At 54.5% G+C, this 21,747-nt stretch overlaps 1 protein-coding gene across 2 annotated transcripts in view; it reads right to left on the bottom strand.

The window, feature by feature from the left end:
* Positions 1–8,391: 8,391 nt before the first annotated feature.
* Positions 8,392–21,747, bottom strand: part of MGAT5B (alpha-1,6-mannosylglycoprotein 6-beta-N-acetylglucosaminyltransferase B) — a 70,470-nt gene continuing 57,114 nt past the window's right edge. For both annotated transcript variants that reach the window (XM_072881125.1, XM_072881124.1), the window contains exons 12-17: positions 20,087–20,242; positions 19,213–19,359; positions 17,483–17,599; positions 10,508–10,582; positions 9,742–10,016; positions 8,392–8,590 (exon numbers count right to left, since the gene is read on the bottom strand). In XM_072881125.1, the coding sequence (XP_072737226.1) occupies positions 8,392–8,590; positions 9,742–10,016; positions 10,508–10,582; positions 17,483–17,599; positions 19,213–19,359; positions 20,087–20,242 (969 nt within the window). The remainder of the gene's footprint in view (positions 8,591–9,741; positions 10,017–10,507; positions 10,583–17,482; positions 17,600–19,212; positions 19,360–20,086; positions 20,243–21,747) is intronic.

The following is a 21,747-nucleotide window of genomic DNA, read 5'->3' as shown; positions in this document are numbered from 1 at the left end:
TTCCTGCTGCTGTCTGTTGTAGCTGGGGCTGCCTGGCAGGTACTTGGCACTCTCCGAAACCGAAACAAGCAGGGTTGTGAGCCATCCCTCTGGTAGGAGAGGAGACAAGCTTTGTGACAATGACGCACAGCAGATGCAGATTAATTTTATTTTACAGTCCTGTTGAGGATTTCGAGCTAGTCACCGATACGGGACTAAAAATACCACCAGGGTCCTCAAGTTTTTATTTTTCCCGTTCAACGACACTTATAAGAAAAACACCCAACCAAAATAGCATCTACAGAACCGGACCGAGCCCCGCGGGGGCGATGGCAGGAGCTGGAGGTGGGAGTGTGAAGGCACCGGCTGCGCGCGGGGCGGCCGGAGGAGGATGCAAACAGCGTTGCCCTTCCTCTGCGGCAAAACACGCTTTCATTGAAGATAACCCACGAGACCTGCGGTGGACAAGTTCTCTGCAGCTTTGGATAAAGCTGAGCCAAATGTAAGAAGCATAATCCTGTATTTTCTGTGCTGCTAAATATTGGCAGTAATGATTCTGGGGGCTGCTGCAGTGAGTTTGTCCTCTCCGGGGCATTTAATAGAGCTTTTCCCAAGTGCTTTGATGCATCCTGGACACCGGGCACCCAACATTTCCTTTGGGGCCACGCTGGGAGCCAGCCTGTGGGGTGAAGCCCCTCCAAGAGTTCCCCTTTCAGCCCCCCGGCCAGTGCTCAGTAGCCCAGGAAGGGACCTGAAGCCAAACCGGCATTGGCAGCATCTTTCCCAGTGCCCGGGCAGGAGGCAGGCAGGCAGGGGGGTTGTGGCTACCGGGCATGATTCTCACCCCGTGGGCCCAAAAGCAAATTCCCCAAGGTAATAGCAAAGCCGTGCTGCGATGCTCCCACAAGCAGGAGAGGGGTGCAGGGAAGAGGTGTTGGGGTTTTGCTGGGTGGCCGTTAGGGAGCAAGGGAGGGAAGCAGGGTGGGTTTGGAGCCGGGGCTGGGCTCAGTCCTGAGCTGCCGCTGGGACTGCAAGGGAGCCAGAGGCCACCGGCACCCGTGGGCTAACAAATGCAATCAAGAGCGGCGCAGGAGGAAAGGACTGCTCCGTATTCCCATTGAGACCAACCCGTCATGGGAGGACGCTGCTTAATTTATGTGCTCAGAAAAAGAAGAACAAGCAGATGTTTTCATTCAGGCTCTTTTTAGCATAAAACAGCAGTGGAGAAGGACAAAAAAAGTTGATGAAATCTCCCCGCAGTTTAGTTTTCTGGTAGGAAACCGCTGTAACGGGAGCACGAGCAGCCAAATTCGCAATGTTCTTGGAAAAGCAGCGATGATGCAATCCAGCGCAACAGGCCCTGGCAGTCACGGGGGGGTCACTCTGCTGTCCCCCCACCTGTCCCCCATCCTGGGGAGCGGCACGTCGAGGGGACCAGACCCAATCTGACCCCCGCTGGGGTATGCCCGGGTGGTGGCGGTGGCAGCTCTGGTGCTGGGGACATGTAACTCCACGTCCTCTGCTTTTATAATAAAGTTAAGGCAGATAGTGCGGTTGTTGCTTGGGGGGAAAGATGATTAACCACTATAATCCCAATTACAGTTTCTAATTGGGATTAATTTGCTGAGTTAATTAAGTGTGGAAATCTGTTGCCTCCCAGATTCCTTTTATGTACTTCTTGCTCCCAAGCCCAGACCCTGCCTGGCCACATGTGGCCACAGCTGGAAGGGCAGAGCACTGGTCACTACTGTGTGACAACTAGAGATTTCTGTGGCACTGCCACCGCCGGTGACAGCCAGCTGGGCTCCACTTTACCACCCAGTTGCTGCTCTTCACTTGACCTAGATGGAGAGACGGCAAGATCTGGGTCAGGAACCAAGGTGGCTTAAACCTCAACGCCCAACCTGAACAAGCCTTTGCAGAGGGACAGAAATGTTGCAAGAGCCTGGGGACAGCAGTGGCCGAGGAACATCTTCGTTGCAGCTGCATCACAGCCGATGCACGAGGGGCTGGTGACGGAGGCTCCTTGCAGGTAAAACTGGTGCAACGCCCTCCCGCAAGGAAATCCCAGCGTGCCAGACGTGGTGAGAACAAAGGACGTGGGGCGAAGCACACATGGGGGGCTCAGTGGACAGCAAAGGCATTTCCTGGGATTGGCAATGCCAGGAAAGGGGAGACGCAGCGGTTCGAGCGCCCAGGCTCTGTGCAGTAGCCAGGGCAGCTGGGTGTACCTTTCCCGAGGAAAGCGTTGCTGGAAGGGTGCAGACCAGGCTCTCCCCGGCTGCAGCTGCTGTACAAGAAAGACATGGAGCTGTTGGAGCGGGCCCAGAGGAGGGACACAAAGATGATCAGAGGGCTGGAGCACCTCTGCTATGAGGACAGGCTGAGAGGGCTGGGGTTGTTCAGCCTGCAGAAGAGAAGGCTGCAGGGAGACCTTATAGCAGCCTTGCAGTACCTGAAGGGGGCTGATAAGAAAGATGGGGACAGGCTTTTTAGCAGGGCCTGCTGTGATGGGACAAGGGGGAATGGTTTTAAACTGAAGGAGGGGAGCTTCAGACTAGATATAAAGAAGAAATTTGTTAGGATGAGGGTGGTAAAACACTGGCACAGGCACCCGGAGAGGTGGGAGATGCCCCATCCCTGGAAACATTCAAGGTCAGGTTGGACGGGGCTCTGAGCAACCTGCTCTAGCTGGAGATGTCCCTGCTCTTGCAGGGGGGTTGGACTGGATGGCCTGTAAAGGTCCCTTCCAACCCAAACCATTCTGTGATTCTGTGATTCACATCTGTGCCAGCGCTGCACAACCGGCTCGCCTAGCTCCCCTGAGCCACATGTACGGATCATGCCCCCGCTCCCACCGCAGCAAGACAGCTGGCAGAGCTGCTGGCACTTCCTATTATTTTTCTCAACACTCTCCTGAAAATTAATTAATTCAATTAATTGAATAAATAAACAATCCTCCACACTCATCGGCACTGAGCCAGCTGTGCATTGCATCAAGCTGCAAGAACATCACCGATTCCCAGGCTGACTTGCTAAGGAGTGAGCGGCCCAGGTCTCTGTGACATGAAACTGGGGAGATTTGGGAAGGAATTGGGGCTGGCAAGGCAGGGGTTGCAATGCAACGTTCAGCAAAAAGTTGCATCCACACCCCTGAAACAGCTGCTTTTCCATGCAGGTTGCAAAGTCTTTCCTTCTTTCTTAGAGATGCTGTCAGATGCTTAAAGGAACTAAATTACCACAGATCATTATTTCCTGTTTTCTGGCTTATATTTATAGAAAAGCTGATATGTCTGGTAGCTCACACTACAACTAAAAGCAAATCTCTGTCGTGTTTCCAACTGGTCTTTACTGGAGCTGGGTTCCAGAGGGTGGGAGGTGGTGGGAGCCTTCTGAGGGATGGCGAGGAGCGGGGCTGCACACCCCGCCAGCCCCTTTCCTCCCAGCTTTCCAAAGCCAGCAGCCAGGGGTTGGGAATGGCCACATTATTCCTATCTTTTTGCCCTCCTGAGGCCCTTTGCAGGCAGAGGTGGCACCTGCACCCAGGGGCCCTAGCTGGGGGTCCAGCCCCACAGAGGCACCTAACCCCCCAAAAAACCTCCCCTCTCTCCTCATCCTCCCAACCCTTAATTTTTCCCCCTTTCCAGATGACCTGGATGCCAAGGGCCGGATCCTGGCTCGGCTCCCACGCTGCCTGGGCTGGAGGACATCCCATCCCCGCCATGGGTGCTGGCAGAAGCTGCATCCTCAGCAGTTTCCCTCTGCTTTGTGGATGGAGCGTTGGTATTTCTCTGCCTGCCTGGGGAATAATATTGAATGGACCCCATCTCTCCTGAGAAAATATTGATCCAGAGTTTTAATGGCTTTCCGCTAATGAGCCACAATGAGTGTCACTCGGCATCACTGCTTGAGCTGATAAGAAAGCTCACTTAGCCCCACAGCTTCAAAAGGGTTTGCCCCCCCTCCAAGTCCTTTCTACTGGGAAAAAAAAAAAGAAGAAAGGAAAAAAAAAGGCAAAATATTTCACTGCTCTTTTCACTTAGTAAGTCTGAGGACAGATTTTCAATTTGTTAACTTTCTTTATGGCTCTGGCTTTGCCAAAGGGAGCAAGAGATGAGGGAAGGGGACAGGAGATTAAATGCATTAGTTTATTTTGGGAAGTCTTTCTAAAGGGGGAAAAATAATAATAATTAAAAAAAAAAAAAAGAAAAAAAGCATGACACCAGGGAGACAGGACTCAATTAAAGCAAGACCTTGAAATACATGCACCAGTAGTCCCAACCACAGGTCCATTAGACATCCCTGTCAGGCAGATGCGTTGGTTACCGGAGGCTGTGTGGCAGCTAGATCCATCACCTGGGGAAATAACCACCGGTGCTTACATCTTCAGCAGCTCCTTGATCTAGCGATAAACCCGTTAGGGGAAATAAATGGGTTTCTTTTGCCCGGACTGTCCACATCATGGATGCAATTTGCCATTTTACTCAGCTGCTGATAAGCAGGGGATCGGGAGGGAAAAGCCGCTTAACGATTTCCTAATAAAGCCCCAGATAAGAGCGGAGCAGCGCTATTACCTCCCTCCGGTTGTGATTTACAGCCCCGATTGCTGCTCCGGGAGCCAACGGTGGCTGAGCCTCTGCAGGAGAAGATGCTGGTGCGGGGAGAGGGGCCCAGCCGGCAGCAGGATGCTGCGAGGGGATGCTGCGGCAGGGACCACCCGCCCTCCCGCCAGACCCCTCCACTGCCCCAGCTGCACTGGCAAGGGAAGGTTTTGATGGCATCAACATTAAAACCAGAGGATGAAAAAACTCCAGAAAGAAAGTTCTGAGTGGCATTCCTAAGAACAAGGCTCAGGAACAAAAAATCACCCCTGGCTCCATTTCTAGGTACAGCAAATGGATTTCCAGAACAATATCATTCTTTTGACACGCCTGTCCTGGTTTCACAGCTGCCAGAAGAGGAAAACAGGTTAAAAAAAAAATTCCAGGAGGCTCTACCCATGCGATGTCACCAGAGATGCCATCAGAAGGTCCTGAGCAGACCCCAGGGGCTCCCCACACACGTGCTCTGGTTGTTAAATAAACTGGCCTGGCCATGAAGCTGACAGCTCCTCATTTGATTTTTAATTGTTTGATTTTATTCATAGTTTTGACACTGTTTCCCCTTCTCTTCCCCCTCCCAACTGGGGATTTATTCTTGGTAATTAGCTGCGGTAATTAGAATCTCTTTCACATGGCAGTGCTTCATCTTCCCTTTAAATCTCTTCCATGCTCCTACTTAATAAAATGTGAACTTAATGTTTGTATCATCCTCAGATCTCCCTTCCAGATGGAAACGTGTCCTGGCTGGGGAGACCGGGGCAAGCGCTGGAGACCTGCTTGAGCAAGAGCTTGGGATGTTCCAGCGATCTCTCAGGCACAGCTGGGCTCAGAAACAGGCAGAGAAAAAGCATTTCCAGGTGACGAAGTCCCTTCTCTTTTACGCCAGCTCCTCTGGGAGCTGCTGCTGACCCAGCAGCTCTGTTCCTTGCTGCCACCTCCATGTCGGGGTGCCCGGGACCAGCAGCACTGCCCAAGTCGATATGCCCCACAGCCCTGGCACACGAACCCCACATAGCAAACAATTCGGTGCCAATTCTGCACCCAAAGCCACTGTTAATACCCAGCATTGACGTTACTGAAGCAGGCAAGCCCCCACCTTGCCCCTACGTGGGATTCTACAGACCAAGGCCTCCCCCTGCTCCCAGCAGCTGGGGGTCCATGCGGGACAAGGCAGGAGGGGCTGCCCCGAGCCCCGGCTCCGGTCCCCGTTACATCCAGCATCCGCAAGCGATGTGCAATTACCGACGGGCCAACAAGAGAGGCTTTTCCCCGGGCAGCACCGAGAGCAGGACTCAGTGCCAGCTGATAGGGAAGAGACATGACAGGTAATACCAGAGCATTACTCAGCCCCATCACCCAAATTTACAGGCTGGCTCGAGATCCAGCAAGGTTCCAGACAGATCATTATGTCCCATGACAGCAGAGAAGGTGAGACAGCCGCCTTTTATTTCAGCTTAGAGAAAAATGCTCCTGCCAGGGGATAATTGGGACTCTCTGCAGCGGGAGGCAGGCGCTGGACTGCCGAAAGGTGAAGGCTGTTTTAGAAGCAGGTGAGCAGAACCAGTGGAGAAAGCTGCCCAGGGAGCTGATGCGCAGTGAGCGCTGCCTCAAGAGGCATACTCAGCCTCTTGGTCTTTAAAGCTCACTTAGATCCCCTATAAAACCAAGTTTTATTTGGTCCTTGCAACCCTGGGAAGTGAATCGCTGGTGGTTCCTGCTTGCAAATCCCCCGTGCCTCTCCCAGGCCGGCTCCTGCCCACCCAGCGCTCGCAGCAGCCGGGGCGAGTCGTGCCGGAGCCTTTGCCAGGCGACGCTTTGTGACCGAGATGAAAGATGCCATAGAAAGGCACAAGGTATTGTTGTTCAGCTCTGCAAAGAGAGGTTTGTGCTGCTTTTATTTATACGCATGCTGGCTGCAAGACACAAAAATTACTTAATCAATCCTTCCCCTTGTCTGGCGTCGCAGGCAGGATGGAGGCTGCCTACGCAATTTTGCGCTGAAGATGACAAATTGCTCCAGGATAACGGCAGCGTCTCCAGCTCCTGCCTCATCCGGCGCAGGGTGCGGCCGATCTTGCCGTGGTGGGCTCGCAGGCTTGGCCAAAGGGATGCCCGGAGGACACAAGCACCATGCGGTGTCCCCCTTCCCGGGCCCAGAGCAGGGAGATGGCAAGGGGAGCTGGGGGGGGAGCTGGGGTCTGCCTGATGCTGTTGCATCGCTGAGGGAATGGGATTTTTCTCCCAAAACCCAGCTGCAAGCCACCGAGCTGTGGGGAGGACGCGCTGGAGGTGCCAGGGCCGTGTGGCACAGCTCCAGCGAGCGGCTGGGTCGCAGGGGAGACCTCATGCGCTCATCCTGCCATGCCGCTGCTCTCCATCAGTCACCTCGAGCCGGGGCAGGGACAAGCCTGCCAGGGCCTGGGACCCTGTGGTGACACTGTCAGGACAGGCTGCCACCCCCCCAGCCTCCCTCGCCAGCCGTGCCAGGAGCTCTTCCATGCAGGGAAGGGCTGGGAGGGAGTTTCCAGCCCATAACTTTCCAGCCACGTGTTTTACGGGATGCAGGAGTCTCACCATCGAATGATTCCAAGCAACTGGAGGGCTGAGCACCAACCTCACAGCAACACACTCGCAGCCTTGCTCCAGTGAGCAACCCTACAAAAACCAACCAGGTCACCCCAGCCAGCACTAACCCAGCAAGGGGACACGCCGGGAGGGGAAATACCGGCAGCAGTGAAAACTCCCCTAAAGTGAGATGAATGGCATGAAGAAAAGTTAGAGAAGCGAAGACCACGCATGGAAGATGGTTGCTTGGAGCTCACCTCTTCCCGTGGCTGCAACATCTGGGGCACGCAGAGACACGATGTTGCTTTCACAGCTGCTGAGTTGCCCCCTCTCCCCTGGCCTCGGTCTGTGCCCGCCGGCAATTCCTTTCGACTGCTGCAGCGTCCTCCTTCCTGCCTGCTCATTTGAACCCCGAGCAGCCCCCGTGCCCCTGCCACCACCTCCAATGCCTCGGTCCCTGGAGGGATGTACAGCTCCATGCACGGTGCAGCGGGGCAGAGAGCAGCCCAGGGGCCGGGGGGGGAATCGCTTTGGGCACCTCCGCCCTGCCAACAGCATTGCCCGGGGGCTGGCATCCTTCCCGGGAGCCCTCCGTGGGCCCATCCTGCCCCTCGCTTCCCAGGGACGGCCTGGGGCCGTCCAGCCCCTGCCAGCTCTTCCTGGAGGCACCGTGGGTGCAGACCCCGCTGTGTCCATCCAACCCAGCCGCTCTCCTCGGGCTTTGCCCTCCCCCAGCTCCACAGCCAAGGCAGGCACCCGCAGCCCCCCTGCACCCCCCAACACAGCTCTGCCCAATAACTCCCACAGAAGGGCTGGGTGTTGCTTCCCCTTTAATTTACCACTTGTTGGGGGGAGGGTTAAAAAAAAAATCAATAAATAAAACAACCTAGGATGCTTGAAGAGGATGAAAACCCTGAAACTGCAGTCTGCTGGTGGCTTGTCCCATTGCCAGAGGAGGGGAAGGGTGTCCCTGGCCCCCCTCTCCCACCACCCTGTCCCAGCACCACCAGGTCCAGGTGGGTTCGGATGCAGTCAGACGATGCTCCTCGAGAAGAAAATGAAACCAAAGGTCAGGACATGGTCATTCACAGTTGACTGGCAGATGAAACAACCCCCAGAGTCTGACACCGCTGGCTCACCCGCCGGGAGGGACCCATCCCATCTCCCTTGGCTATTGCAGAAGCTTTGAGAAAAAGCCACTCGTTGCACGTTGCGTGTCGCAAACACGGGGAGGGGACACACCAAGTCACAAGCAGTCCCTGCACAGAGCCACTTGTCCTTTGCGGTAGTCGCGGCAGGGGCAGAGGCGCCGGTACTTGGTGTTGTAGCCTGCACAGCTGAAGAGCAGCGGCTCCTTCTGGAGGTAGCACTCGTGGACGTTCTCGGCCACTGCCGGGTAGAGATGGTTCATCTCGTACTCGGTGCTGTCACAGGTGATGCTGAGCCTGGGAACAAAGACAAAGGGTTGGTTCAGGTGAGGAGGCTGCCTGGCTTCACTGAAGGGTTTTTAGTGCTGTTCTGTCCTTCTTGGGGAGGTTCCTTCACCAAGCGTTGAGCCATGTCTTTGTTGGTTGCACCAGCTGTGTTTGGCACCCTTTGGCTAGACGTGAATGCTTGTCACCAGCCCAACACACCACGCAGGACGGAGTGACCCTTGCAACTCAACCCTGCAGCCCAGAGACCACCCCAACCCTTGCATGGGCCATGGATAGCTCAGGAAATCAGGCATCTTTTATATCCCCCCACTGACCAAGAGGTCTGTCCACTCTCCGTGGGCACCTCCCGCAGCAGCTGATGTCCCCTGGAAGGGCACACGAGCTCAGTGGATGCCCACGTGTCCCCGGATAGCCAGAATTAGCCAGCAAAGCTGAGGTGGGCATCAGCAAACGCCCCGAGGAGCAGCAGGAATGCCCGGTGCGGATCTCAGCATCCCTCTCCTCCCACCTGTGCCTGCGTCTGCAGACGGAGAGGCATTGCTGGCATCACCCTCCCACCAACCCCTCTCAACCAGTGAGTCCCTGAGCTAGCTCGTTTTAAGGTCTGGAGGGGGGGGAATGGGGGGGAGAGAGTGAAATCCAAGCCCCAGCTCTAATTTATCATATAAAAATGTCAGTGGGACTCACAGCACCTGCCTGGCCAGCGTGACAGCAATGGTAATGCTCGCATTTTAATTGCCCACAGAGCAGCACGGAGCCTGGTGGCAGATTTATACTCCATTAAAACTTCATTGCTGTATGTTCAAAATGCAGTTTTATAGAGAAAGACATTTAAAAAGAGGGAAAGGGAGAGAGCGTGGAGGAGGTGGAGAGGAACGGGGTGGTAGAGAGGGAGGAACAGGGTGGCAGAGAGGCGGAAACGTGCCTGGAAAGGCTATCGTTGCCTTCTGAAGCGTGAAGCTGGTCAAGGCCAACACATGTGAGCAACGGGCTGCTTTACAGGCAGCACCCTGCCTACATTGCCTGGGGTGTGAAGGTACCTCGATGGGATTTCGGGAGGGAGGACACAAGGAAAATGGGTGCTGGGGTGGGGGGGGCAGGGGGAGCACCGTCTGGCTGATGGCCCCCACCACCGCCTTGCCGAGAAGAGCACAACTCACTGGAGAAACACCTCCTTCTTGTTGAGGAACCTGAAGAAGGTGGGCTCGCAGACCAGCCCGTGCCGCCGGCATGTCTCGGTGCAGGCGTGCCGGGTCTCCGACACCCACACCTGCAGCGAGTCCACCGGTGGCCAGGCGCGGGGGTTCCGGCTGGCGCTGGGGGACCACACCAGGTGAGTGGCGTTGGGGGACAGGGCCAGCGGGCTCGGAGGGCTTTGCATAGCAGGACTCTTGGCCTTGGGAGGCAGAGGAGGAGACGATGTGGTGCAGAAATCCTAGTGGGAGAGAAGACAACGGGTCAGTGCCCGGAAGGACAAGACGAAATGTTGGGGATGGGGAAGGGAGGCTGCTGGTGGGACAGGGTGACACTTGGGCTGCTGAGTTTGCTCCTCAGGTTGAGGTCACCTGCATGTATGGATGGCACCTCCTGCTGTGGGCACCAGCCACCTCTTCTTCTCCCAGTGCTGCCTTATTCTCTGCAGCAGAAAGCTTGGCCTCGACCCAGCCCCAGCACCCCCAGCCGCCCTCCACCAGCCCCCCAGAGCCTTTGGTTCATGACAAATCTCCCCCAGCCCCCACCTCCTGGTGTCTCTGTGCTTAGGCCACTGGCTGCACAGCGCTGGGACTCGGCGTCCCTCGCTGGGGAGCTGCACTGGGTCACCGGTTTCTCTTGCCCAGGGGAACAGGGACCGACCCATGGGAGAACAGGGATGGTTCCCAGGGAGGACAGGGATGCTCCCCCAGGAGAACAAGGATGCTCCCCAACCTGGTGCTGAATGTAGGCGTGGATCCGCTCCAGCATCCCCTCGCAGGTGTACTCGTAAGGCAGGTAAGGGTCCACCTGTGAAGGGGGGAGAGCAGAGCGCAGGCAGCAAGCGGGGACAGCCTTGCCCTCCCCCTGGGCCTGGTGGCCCAGGACAGCAGTGCCCTGGGCAATGGCTCTCCCCACCCGCTGAGGCCCACGGCTCGTGTCTGTCCACCAAAGCAAGCAGGGCAGAAAACTAGGACTGGAAAAACTTCACTAGCCATAAAGCACTTGAGAGAAAGAGGGTGAAGGATTAATTTGGGTTCAACCTGTGTATTGGTGAAAATGAAGTCACCCTGTTCCATTTTAGTCTCACTTTTCTTCATTTTTTGGTAAGTTATAAAATAAAATCAGTTTTCACGCAATAGGTCACTTCCAATTAAAGTATGAACTGTTTCAGCCCAAGAAACACTGCAGCTGCAGGCAAGGGGAAGGGGGAGTAATTTTAAAATACAGAGGAGGGCTTAGGACTGGTAAAGATGCTAAGCTAGTCCAGAGCAAGAGCATCCCGGTGGTGCCCTGGGTCTGGTCTAGCATCCCTTGTTCCTCTGCTCCCGTGTGCTCTGACCTGGGCACGGCTCTGCCTGCTCAGAGGAAGGTCCAGGCTTCCCTGCCCCGGTGCTACGACCACCAAACCCCGCGGCTGCTGAAAAGCCCACGGCTAGGACCGGCTGTGCACCATACAGAAAAAAAATAATATCTCTTTTCCCACTGCCACTTCTCTGAGGGTTCGCTGCCCAGCGTGGCTGGCTGTGATGGGGTGGAAGCTGGCGTCTCTCCCAGCCTCCAAGGCTCGGTGCCCCCCGCTGCCGCCGACACAGGCTGGGATGGGGCTGGGAGGCAACAGCCGCCGCACACCGGGACGGAGCAAACGTTGATGCCCACCTCGATGCCGGCACTGTCGCTGCATCCCCACGTTGATACCTGCTATTTATACAGAGCCGGCAGCACTTAAACCACGGTGTATTTTTAGCGTGGGTTACGAAATGCTGCCGGTCTTCGGGAGACTTCTGCCTGCGCTCACTTCCCAACATCGCATCTCCCTGTCCCGAGAGTCACCCTCGGGTCCTGGCCTGGGAAACCCCCTCCTCTGCACAGCAGCTCAGCAGCATCCCCCAGACCAGCATGTCCCCTGCACGGCGGCAGCGCAGGGTCCGGGGCGAGCAGGCAGGAGCAGGCAGGAGCAGGCAGCTGGGCTCGCTGCCCTCCAGCGGGGCTGGTCTGTGGCCATTGACCCGGGGTCAGCGGTGATTTTCCCTGTGGGAAGAGCATTGCCACAAGGGCTGCGTCACTGATGCACCCCTTCCCTCCGGAACAAATTATTTTTTCAGGAACTTTCTGCCCTGGGAAGACAGATTTTTCCACACTCCCTTATTTTTCCGGAGAGATGTTACATGACCCGCAGGAGAAGGGGCTGGTCCTGGGATCCCTCTTTCCCCTGTGCATCTCTGCGGAGCTTCATGCAAAAGAAGGATTATAAGCAAAAACACCGCAAAGATAATTCATCCGGAAAACACTGTTTCATCTATTTTCTGAGCTCTGCACCTCCAAAATAGCTATCTCCTTTTGAAGTACCTGTCAAACCCAAGCTCAAAGGCTCAGTCTGACGAGAAGATCCCTCTAAGCATCTCCCTGCCATAAATATCCCACCTGAGATCTCAGCCAGGCTGGAAATCACAGCTGCTCCATCTAATTACAGATATGCATGCTAATCAGGACTGACACAATGACAGGCACTGATCCTGCCTCTGAATTGCTGATGGGCGCTCAGTTAACCGGGGCAGAGTACTCCACAAAGTAAAACCCTGCCCCTCTCAGCTGCACGACACCTGTGCCAGGCTGGGTGCTGCCTGGCACCTATTCAGGGAGCCAAACCTCCCCTGGTCAGCGTCACCAATGCTTGGTCTCATCTTACCGCTTTCATGGCCACAATGCTGAGGGGCTTTTCCCAGGACCCCATTACGCCAGGCACGGTGCAGATGTAATTCTGTAAAACGGCGTCTTTCCCCCCCAAAACACCGCCCCGTTACACCCAGTGGGATACAGCACATCCGCAGCGGGGTGGAGGCAGAAAACCTCCTTGTGCCTGCACGTGTACCCACAGGTGATGCTCCAGGCGCAAGCCCACCTGCCCGCGGGCTCCCAGGAGCCCTGGTGGGTCCAAGGGCATCAGGAGGCTGCAGCCCCCGCTCCTCCAGCCCCAACACCCCCATGTGCCCCTCTCCCCCCAGGGGCTCCCCAAAAGGCTCCTATTCCCCCCCGCTCCCCTCTCCCGGTCTTGTTAGGTTTCAGCTCGTGCACCTGGAACTGATAGAAAATGCCAATTTCAGGAAGATAATTGTTTAATTAAAATCTGACAGGCTTGGCCTCCTCTTGACAGCCACATCGTTAATGCTGCTCCCCCCACTGGGAGCTCAGGATCTCCCCAGAGCCCTGGGAGGGGGCAGGAGGGGGGCTCCGAGGTGGGAACCACCACGTCCCGCTACCCGGCAGAGCGATGCACGGGATGCCAGGGGAGGGAGCGGAGCGGTCAGTGAAGATGGATTTTGCCATCCTTTCCCCCAGACGTCAGTGGAGAACACAGGGCCAGAGCTCTCCATCAGCCCCGGCGCTCTCCATCGGCCAAATGGGGAGCTACTGGTGCCTCATGGGGATATCGCCGCCAGAGCCCTGGTTTTACAGTCTCCAGCAGGAATCCCAGAGCTGAAGAGAGCAATAAGTCTCCCTCGCTCAAAAGGAAAGGAAAAAAAGAAAAAAATCCAAACGTCATCAGACAAATAAGTAGAAAAATAATGCAATTCTCTGCCGGCACTTAACAACAGGCTGGGAACACTTTAACCAGCTATTTCTGCTGTGATGTTTAATATGCCACTCTTTCAAGCATAGTCTGAAATGTATAATTTTCCATTATATTCTTGTATGTTTGACTTTAATATAATGAAACCATCTCCCTTCACTACACCAGAATATTGGGTCTATTAAATTGCTTGTGCGAGGACTATTTTTGACAATGGAAAAAGCTGAAGGCCAAGAAAATGGTGGTGCCTGCAAACCTCTCTCCTTCTCCAGCCTCTAACCCCCGGCTAACGGCCGTAATCCATCACCGGGACAAGCCTCCCGGCATCACCTTTTCCAGGAGGATGCAATTCATCTCTTGGCCCCGTGCGACTGTGCCGGGATTTGATCTCTGGGGTAGAGGCACTTGGTGCTTCCACGATTTCAATTTTCCTTATAAACAGGTCAGGGATGCGAGCCATCAGGGAACCCAAAGACCGCTCCAAGGGGAGATGAATGGCAGAGGCACGGCTCGCCAAACACCTTCCTCAGCAGTTGCAGGGTGACCTGGAGCGGGTGCCACCTCCAAAAGGACGAGGGAGAGGAGCACAAGGGCTTTTCTTGGGAAAAAAACCCATATTGCAAACCCAAGCCACGATTCAGATCTCTCTCCAGAAATAAGACGTTTCTTTCAAGCAAATCTAGGTTGGCGAAGGACACCGGCTGCATCTCAGCTCCTTTATTTGCACAAATACAGCAGCCAGCCCTGCCAGCAGACCCGACCAGCTCCAAACGCACCAAAGGACGGGCTGCCAGCCTGGCCGGAGCCAGGGCAGGGCTGTAGGTGCAAGGATGGCACATCCCAGCCCGAGCTGCAGCTCTGGCTGTCTGCGATATAAATCGGGACAGCTGTACAGCCACGCCAGCAACCTGGCCGGAGAGCCATGGGCAGGCTGGGGCAACCGCAAAGTAACTCTAAAATATTGCTGAAGCATCAGCAAATCCCCCAGAGCCACGATGCTCTAAACCAGGGTGAGCTTGTTTGTCAGCTTGACCGTATCAGAATTACTACCAGGTTCATGAAACCAGCTCCCAAAGCCCTTGAGGGGTCCCAGCACCCGGCACCCTGGTTCCCAGCACCCGGCACGGCATGGCTGCCGCTGGGAAAAGCCGATGGCAGAGGCAGAGCAAAGGAGACACCTCACAGCTTCCCACAACATCCCACGTCACCAAAAATGTTTTACTGAGTTTTGCCTGGAAGATGCAAAACTAAAGCTGTGGGATAAGTGATTTTTCAGTCATCCAACAAAAAAAAAAAATAAGAAAAATAAAGTCCATTTCAGGTCAGTTTTCAATTTCCAATGTTTCCACCCACCAAGGAGGGGAAAAATGCTGTGTTTCAGGTTCAGCAATCTGTTTGGGTTGGTAAAGCAAAGGGAAATGCATCATTTCGGATACAACCCTTCCTTTCAATAAACTGGCAGGGTATTTTCAAACAAAGGAAGGCAGATGGGAAACAAAAACATTATTTCATTCCACTAATGTTGAAATGAAGTGTTTTGACTGAAAAAATAAATTGGTGGTGGTTATTCTGAAACACAGACAAATTTGTTAGATATTCTGATAACAGAACACCCCATTTTGCCTTTGGGGAAAAAAAGAAGTCAGTAAAATAGTTTCTCCAGGCTCCAGTACCTGGCTGGGAACAGCAAGGCTAAACTGCCTGGCCACCGGCTTTCTGCCGCTCCTCCTGCTAATGCCCTTGTTTTCAATTCCTGCTGTAACAAACAGTATTTTAAAGACAAGATACCAAGGGATTCCTGAAGCCAAAGACCATAATCAGGCTCTTAAGCCTGTAAGGTAGGTCAATTTTTAGGCTTAATTGCCTTGACAACATCTCTAATAAAGCAGACCTTTCTATCTAAAAGACAAAAAGGGAAAAAAAAGAAGTTGCTGTAAGTTATTCACACTCACTCCCTGCTCTGCTTCGGGAGGATTTATACAATATCTTCAAAAAACAACCCAGAGAGGCGAGTTGTGGGGTTAACCCAGTGCGCTTCTTGGTGGGAAGGAATAACTTCTCTCCAGAGCGACTGCACGTTTTCAATGCAAGCGGGATGTCGGCACCTGGGTTTATCCATCTGAGGCAAATTTAGGACTTCAGCCTCCCGGCAGTCGAGGGTAATTACAGCGGCTGGGATGCTTCGTGGGAGGGGACCTCGGGGTGGGGGTCCCTGTTTCCGCAGAGGTGGGTGGCAGCTTTAGCTGCCCCGTGGTCCCATAGGAGACAGAGTTTATCCGACTATACGTGGTGTCAGGCGGGGATGGCAAACCGGGAGCAGCCGCCCTGGGATGCCTGGCTGCGGCAGCCGGCCCGCCCAGGCAGCTGCCAACACTGCTCGCACGCTGCGCCGACGTTACAGACGCCCTTGTTCCAGCTCTGCTTCCCCTGCCCTCCGTCAGCTGTTTAGCAACTGAAGAAATGTTAATTAGAGGAGGGAGGGAGGACGTGTTGTGACTGCACCACAGCTGCATTTACATGATGAGTGGGAATGGGGAGAAGAGCGGAGATGGGAGCTCGTCTTCGGGCAAAACAGGGGTCGGCACGGCAGCGGCACGCTCCGGGTGAGCATCCGGTGCCAGAGAGAGCGGGTCCTCCTGCCCGGTGCCCATCACACCACCAAATCCTTTCCTAAAATCCCTTTTTTTTCTTTTTGTTTTTAACCAGAATTATCATTAAGCATCGAAATGACCCGGTGCACATCCAGTTGACATTGCAGTGCAACACAGCTGCTCAGGAGCGAGCAGAGCCCTTTCCTCCCGCTTAATTCTCCAGTCATTTTTAAATTATTTTAATAGCATGGCAGCACTATTTTCTTTCTCCTTTCTGGAAAAACTGAAAATTTCCTTCTCTCTCCTGAAACAGAGACCAGCAGGTCCCAGCTGCCCGCCCATGGCGTTGCCTTCGCTTCGGGACCGTCTCTTCAGCCCAGATGGTGGAGGGTCAAGCGCTGACAGCTGGCCCGGCAGCACAGCAGCAGGGATGTAATTATTTTTAATTTAATTTTAATCGAGATACCAGAATGAATGTGCAAAACAACAACTGTTTTCATAAGTCGGGTTTGTTCGGTCTTCGCAAACTCGTAGAGAAAATCAGTGCGAGGTGAAGAGCTGCGGCAATCACCCTTGATAAGGTGCCAGACCCAAGCAGACGGCACGGCTACATCAGCTGAATAAAGTCCCCAGACTGCCACAGACACCCACCTCTGCAGCCTCTAACATGGGGAAAAGCAAAGATGACATCTCTCCAGCCAGCATCACTCCTGTCCCCCCCAAAACCCCACCCGGCACCGCAAACCCTGGACCTCTGCAGCCCAACACAGAGCCCCGGTTTCACAGCGCATCGCTACCCTCACGAGGGGATGGCTCATCCCGAGCGAAGGAAATTGCCAGCAAAACAGAGATCAGCACTTTTCTTCCCTCCAGGAAAATTGACTTTAATAATTTGGACAACTTGAAAGGCTCCTGCCACAGGGCAGGAGGTAAATATTCATGAGGGAGCGTTTCCAGGGCGGGCGCAGCAGGAGCGCTGCCTTCCCGGGGGGGCCTCACGTCCCTCCCTCTCCATACTTCCCTTCATCCTTCACAGAGGCAATTCCTGGGGCTCTTCCTATCGATTTGCTCGATCTGAATGATAACGACGAACAGTGAAATGGGGAATGGCAGGCGCAGAGGTCAGTAGCTCCCAGGGTACTTGCAGGGAGATGCTCTCTGGGTTTATCTTTGCTTCACGCCCAGCACTGCCACGCATCTCCACTAACCTCAACCTCCAGCTCCCAAACCTCATCTTCCTTATCTCAGCTTCCCCTTGCTCCAGCTCTGCCTGGAGGATGCCCAGGGGATCCCTCAAAGGCACGGCACTGCCCTGGGGAAACATCTACGATGCTCGGTACGAAAGCAAGGCGAGAGCACATGTCCCCCTGAAGCTGCAGGAGAGGGGTTCTTCTGCTCTGCACATGCAAATAATATCCGAGGGGAAGCAAGGAAGGAAAAGCAATTAACGCTCGAAAGGGAGAGCCAGGCACCAGCAACCGCTGCTGAGATCTGTCTCTGCAAACCCATCAGCAGGGAGATCGCCCCACCACCTCCTCCGAGCTGTACCTGGGTCCTCATGATGGTTTTGATAGCAGCTTCAAATTCCTCGGAGTTATTGTAGTCGACAGTCCACACATGCGGCTTCCCGATGAAGTCTTCGGCATATGGGTGTTGGGAGGACACCTAAAACACAGCAGTGTGAGCTGGTTTTTGCAATCCCTGCCAGAACGGATGCTGTCTACTGCTCGCAGACGTGACAGCAGAGAGGAGCAGCAGGCTGAGGCATAGGCACGCTGGGTTTTAAACAACTGCATATAGAGATATGCTGGAAAAAGAAGGTCTCCTCTGAACCCAGCTGCTCCCCGACATCAGGCTGATGCTCTAAAATTCCCGCAGGGTTGGGATGCCCCATTCCCATTAACACTGAAATCACCTCCGTGGCCCTGAATATCTCCATCTCCGTGATACAAGTAAAACCTAACCTTGACCTGAGCCATTTGTGGGTCTGGAGTGGCAAAAATAGACCAAAGCAGCAAAGCTCTGGGAAGGCACTGTGTCTCTAGGGTTTGCCAGCTCCAGAAACATGGCAGAGAGAAAATCCATCACCACCAAAGGCCGGGGAAGTCTAGCACCATGAGAAAGTGGTGCTGGAAGCCACATCGCCCCAATGCCACAGACAGCCCCATGCACTGGTACCCTGCAGCCACCTGCCTCTCACCAGGCAATTTTTAGGGATATACCTCTTTTGTTTCAGCCCCTGAGCTGCCTTTTCAGCCCCACATTGCTGCAAGGCAGCCAGAGCCCCAGATCTGCTCTCAGAAAGGGAAGAGAGAGGATGCTGAGCAGAGGAGGTGTTTCGGGGGCACCGTGAAGTATTGCGGAGAGGCCTGAAAACCCGCCAGCTGGAGGAGGAGAGCAGTGCATGCTCTGTGTTTTATTCTCCAGCTTGCTGTCCTTTCTCATTTTTTGCTGACAGATTGGTCACCTCTTTCGCCTCCAGTGTATAAACGCCCTGGGGCATTTCACAGCCCTCACCCGCAGCTGCCCTCCCGGCTCCGGGCTGAAGCACAACCACAGCACCCACCCAGGACGGGTGCTAAGACTGGCAACTAATTAGGGACAGACACGGGGGTGAAGGACAGCCCCACCCCCCAAACCCATGATGGGCACTGCTGAGCCAGGCTGCGGCAGGGCTGAGCCGCACGGCCCCCCCGACAAAGCCCTTCTCGGCGGAGGCGAGCATTGCACTGCATTATCCACTTTATTAATAATAAAAGAGGCAATTTTCTCAACCCTTTAACTTTTAAAGAGTTCCTGCTTCACTTAGATTGAATTCCCAGGGATGGGCAAGCCTGGGAGGGATTTTGTACCCCTGCAACACCACGGAGGTCCCGGTGCCCCTCCAGGTATACAGAAGGATGAACAGGGGAGCATCAAGCCCCGAGTTGGGAGCAGAGTATGGGCTGTGCGTGGATCTGTGCTGATGGGGAAGGAGCTGGGGATTGTGGTCTGCAGAAGTCTCCTGCAATCCCTTCTCCTGCAACCCTTGCACCTTCTCCTTTGCAACCCCAAACCCACAGCAGGGCCCCTTGCATCCAAGCGCTCTGGATGGAGACAATGAGAGGATGGGAGAGGGGACCCCACCTGCAGGTATCCGCACTTCTACATTTGGAGGAAATCTCACAAAAAAAAAATAAATCTCAGTTTAGCAACTGCTCTTCCCTGGGCCAGCCCGAACCCCGGTGTAAAGGGGGTGGCTCCATCCAGCCCATCCGCTCGCCTCCTGCCAGACTCGCCTCTCTCGACGTCGGCTTCCCGCGGAAGAACTCGTGGTTGAGGGAGCTGTGCGGGGGGTTGAAACGCGCCTGCAGGAAAACGCAGCCGTTGGCGATCGCCTCCAGCGGGGCAGGACCCTCGTAGGGGAACCCAAAGCCAATGAAGAGCTGCAAGGGAGCAAACCCATATGCTGGTGAGCGAACATGGCCAACGCTATAGGAAAGTCTCCCAAATAACCCTCCAGCATCCCTCTCTGCTGCTCTGGTCCGGCACGCCAAGCCTCTAAAGGCAGCTCCATGCAGTCCAACACCCCATAGCTTAAATGTGCTAAAAGCTCCCCCTGCTCCATGGCTCACAGCCCGCTTGGGCAAAGCAACGGGGTGTTCAGGAGCTGCAAGTTCCCCCGTGGTGGCTATAACCATCGTATTGGTCCTGTATGGAGAAATACTGGTTTGCCAAAGCCATTTGGGCTGGAGAACTGACAGCATTTCCCCCAGACACACCAGCTGAAGGTGACCGGGATGTGCCTGCACCCCGCACACTCACTCTGAGAATCCCGTTTATTTTTATCACAGCCACGGGGAGAAAAAAACCCACCCCCACTTAGCAATAAATGAATTAATCAGGAAACTTTGTGCTCCGTCTGCGGACAGTCTGCAAGGAGAAACTCATCAGACACATCTTGATTTGAAATTATGTGCTCTGCTCAGCTCCCGGCTAATTAGCCCTGCTGATAGCGCCTGCAAGCCTGGGAGGAGCGCAGATAACGGCCTCCCCCCCGCCCCTTCCTTTAATTAGGTTTTATTTCTCAAGGCAACTGAGTCCTCGCTGCTGGCTGGTTACCGGGGGACGGCGAGCAGGGTCCCGCGGACGCCCCGGCTGGCTCTCACCCACCTTCGCCTTCCTCAGTAGCTGCTGAAATTCGTGCTGCGGCAGCAGCCCGTGGTTCTTCACGAATGCCGGGACCTCGGGTGGCCGCTGTGTCTCGTAATAAACCGTGCCGTGGATCTCCATGTACTTGTTGAGGATGGCCAGGAACTTCTCCTTGCCCTAGGCAGGAAGGCAGAGGTGTGAACTGCACCAGAAGATGGGGCTGACCCCCCCACAGTTATAGGGGGAGATTTAACTCTCAAACTGCTGTCCCGGAGCACCCACGATGCTTCAGCCCAACCCACAGCAGTGCAAAACCCACACCCTCCCCTCCGCATCCCTTGGACACACGTCCTGGACCGCCCCAGGCTCCCAGTGAGCCCGGGTGGCTGCAGGATCCAGCACCCTGAACATCAGCACCTCGAGCCCCTGCCTTCCCTGCCACCTCTGCAGGCCACTTCCACTCCGGAGCTGCTCAATTAAAGGTTTCAGGGGTTTCAGGGGGAAGTTTGCAAAGACCAGAGCTTGCTAATGGCCTCTTACTCCAAGTGACAAGTCCCCAGGATTTTCTCACTCAGGTTTAACCCCGTTTTACTACCTAGAAAATCAAGGTGGTCATCAGTTTTCTTCTTTTGGAGGCTTTCCTCCTTTTGCTCTCCAAAGCAGCCTTCGATTTTAACAATTTCTCTACTGCAGGTTTTTTTGCTTGGAAAAACCACACAGGGACCATCCTTTGGATGCTGTATTTTCAGCTTGTTCCAGCTCTGCAATAGGCCCCGAAACAGCAGAGACTGAACGCTGTATTTCTGCCCTCAGCCACATATGCCTGGACTTCTCTAAGGCTAAAAACAAGCACTTTTGGTGGGATGAGCCTGTGGGGTGAAATCCTGGCCACGGTGCCACTAACACTCAGATCAGCACCAGTCTTATATCGATTCCCTAATGCAAAGGGCCTGGGGAGATGGGAGTGAAACACAGCTTACAGTCCCTGGGTAGCACCGCACATCACTGAGCATCATCGGGGGGGACCGATCCCCAAAGCCCCCTACACAGTGGGGTGCTGGCATGGGAGACTCCCTCCACCCACTCCGTTCGAGCACCACGAGCCGCTTCGACCCCTGGAAGCTGGGCAGCAGCCTGATGAAAACAGCATTTCCCAGCTTATTAAAACTTCGGAACACTCCTGTTGCGAGCCAGAGGTGAGAAGTTCAGAGGGGTAGGAAATGAGAAATAACGGGAACGTAGGTTTAATGAAATGTTTCTAAATGTCAAAAAGATCCTGCTCTGGAGATGGCTCTTAGTCCAAGGCTTGTAAATAAGCACCCGGCTCCAGAAGATGGAGGTGCTCTTTTCCTTCCTAGTCCTCAAAATCATTCAAAATAAAGAAACACTCCTCTTCCTCCTTATTTTATTACACGGGGTGGCACAAGATGCGAAGCAATGCCCAGGCAGCCTGGCCTCGAGGAACGGCCACCAGCAAGAACCAGCCCCAGCCCCTTCACCCAGTAATAAATTACCCCAAATATGCAGTTTTGGGGAAACTGATGTTGTTTGTGAATTCTGGCTAAAAGAAGCAAAAGTTCATAGCACTAAGGGTGGAGGGAAATGTCCGTTCTGAGGTTTAACTCTCTTTAGTGCCTTCCCAAATTAACCTAACTAAGCTCAAATGAAACTTCTGGACAAGA

The sequence above is a fragment of the Ciconia boyciana genome, chromosome 16 (genome assembly GCF_034638445.1).
Source record: "Ciconia boyciana chromosome 16, ASM3463844v1, whole genome shotgun sequence".
Lineage (NCBI taxonomy): Eukaryota > Metazoa > Chordata > Aves > Ciconiiformes > Ciconiidae > Ciconia > Ciconia boyciana.
Note: the sequence above shows the minus strand (reverse complement) of the source record. Positions and strands in the feature narration are given on the sequence as shown.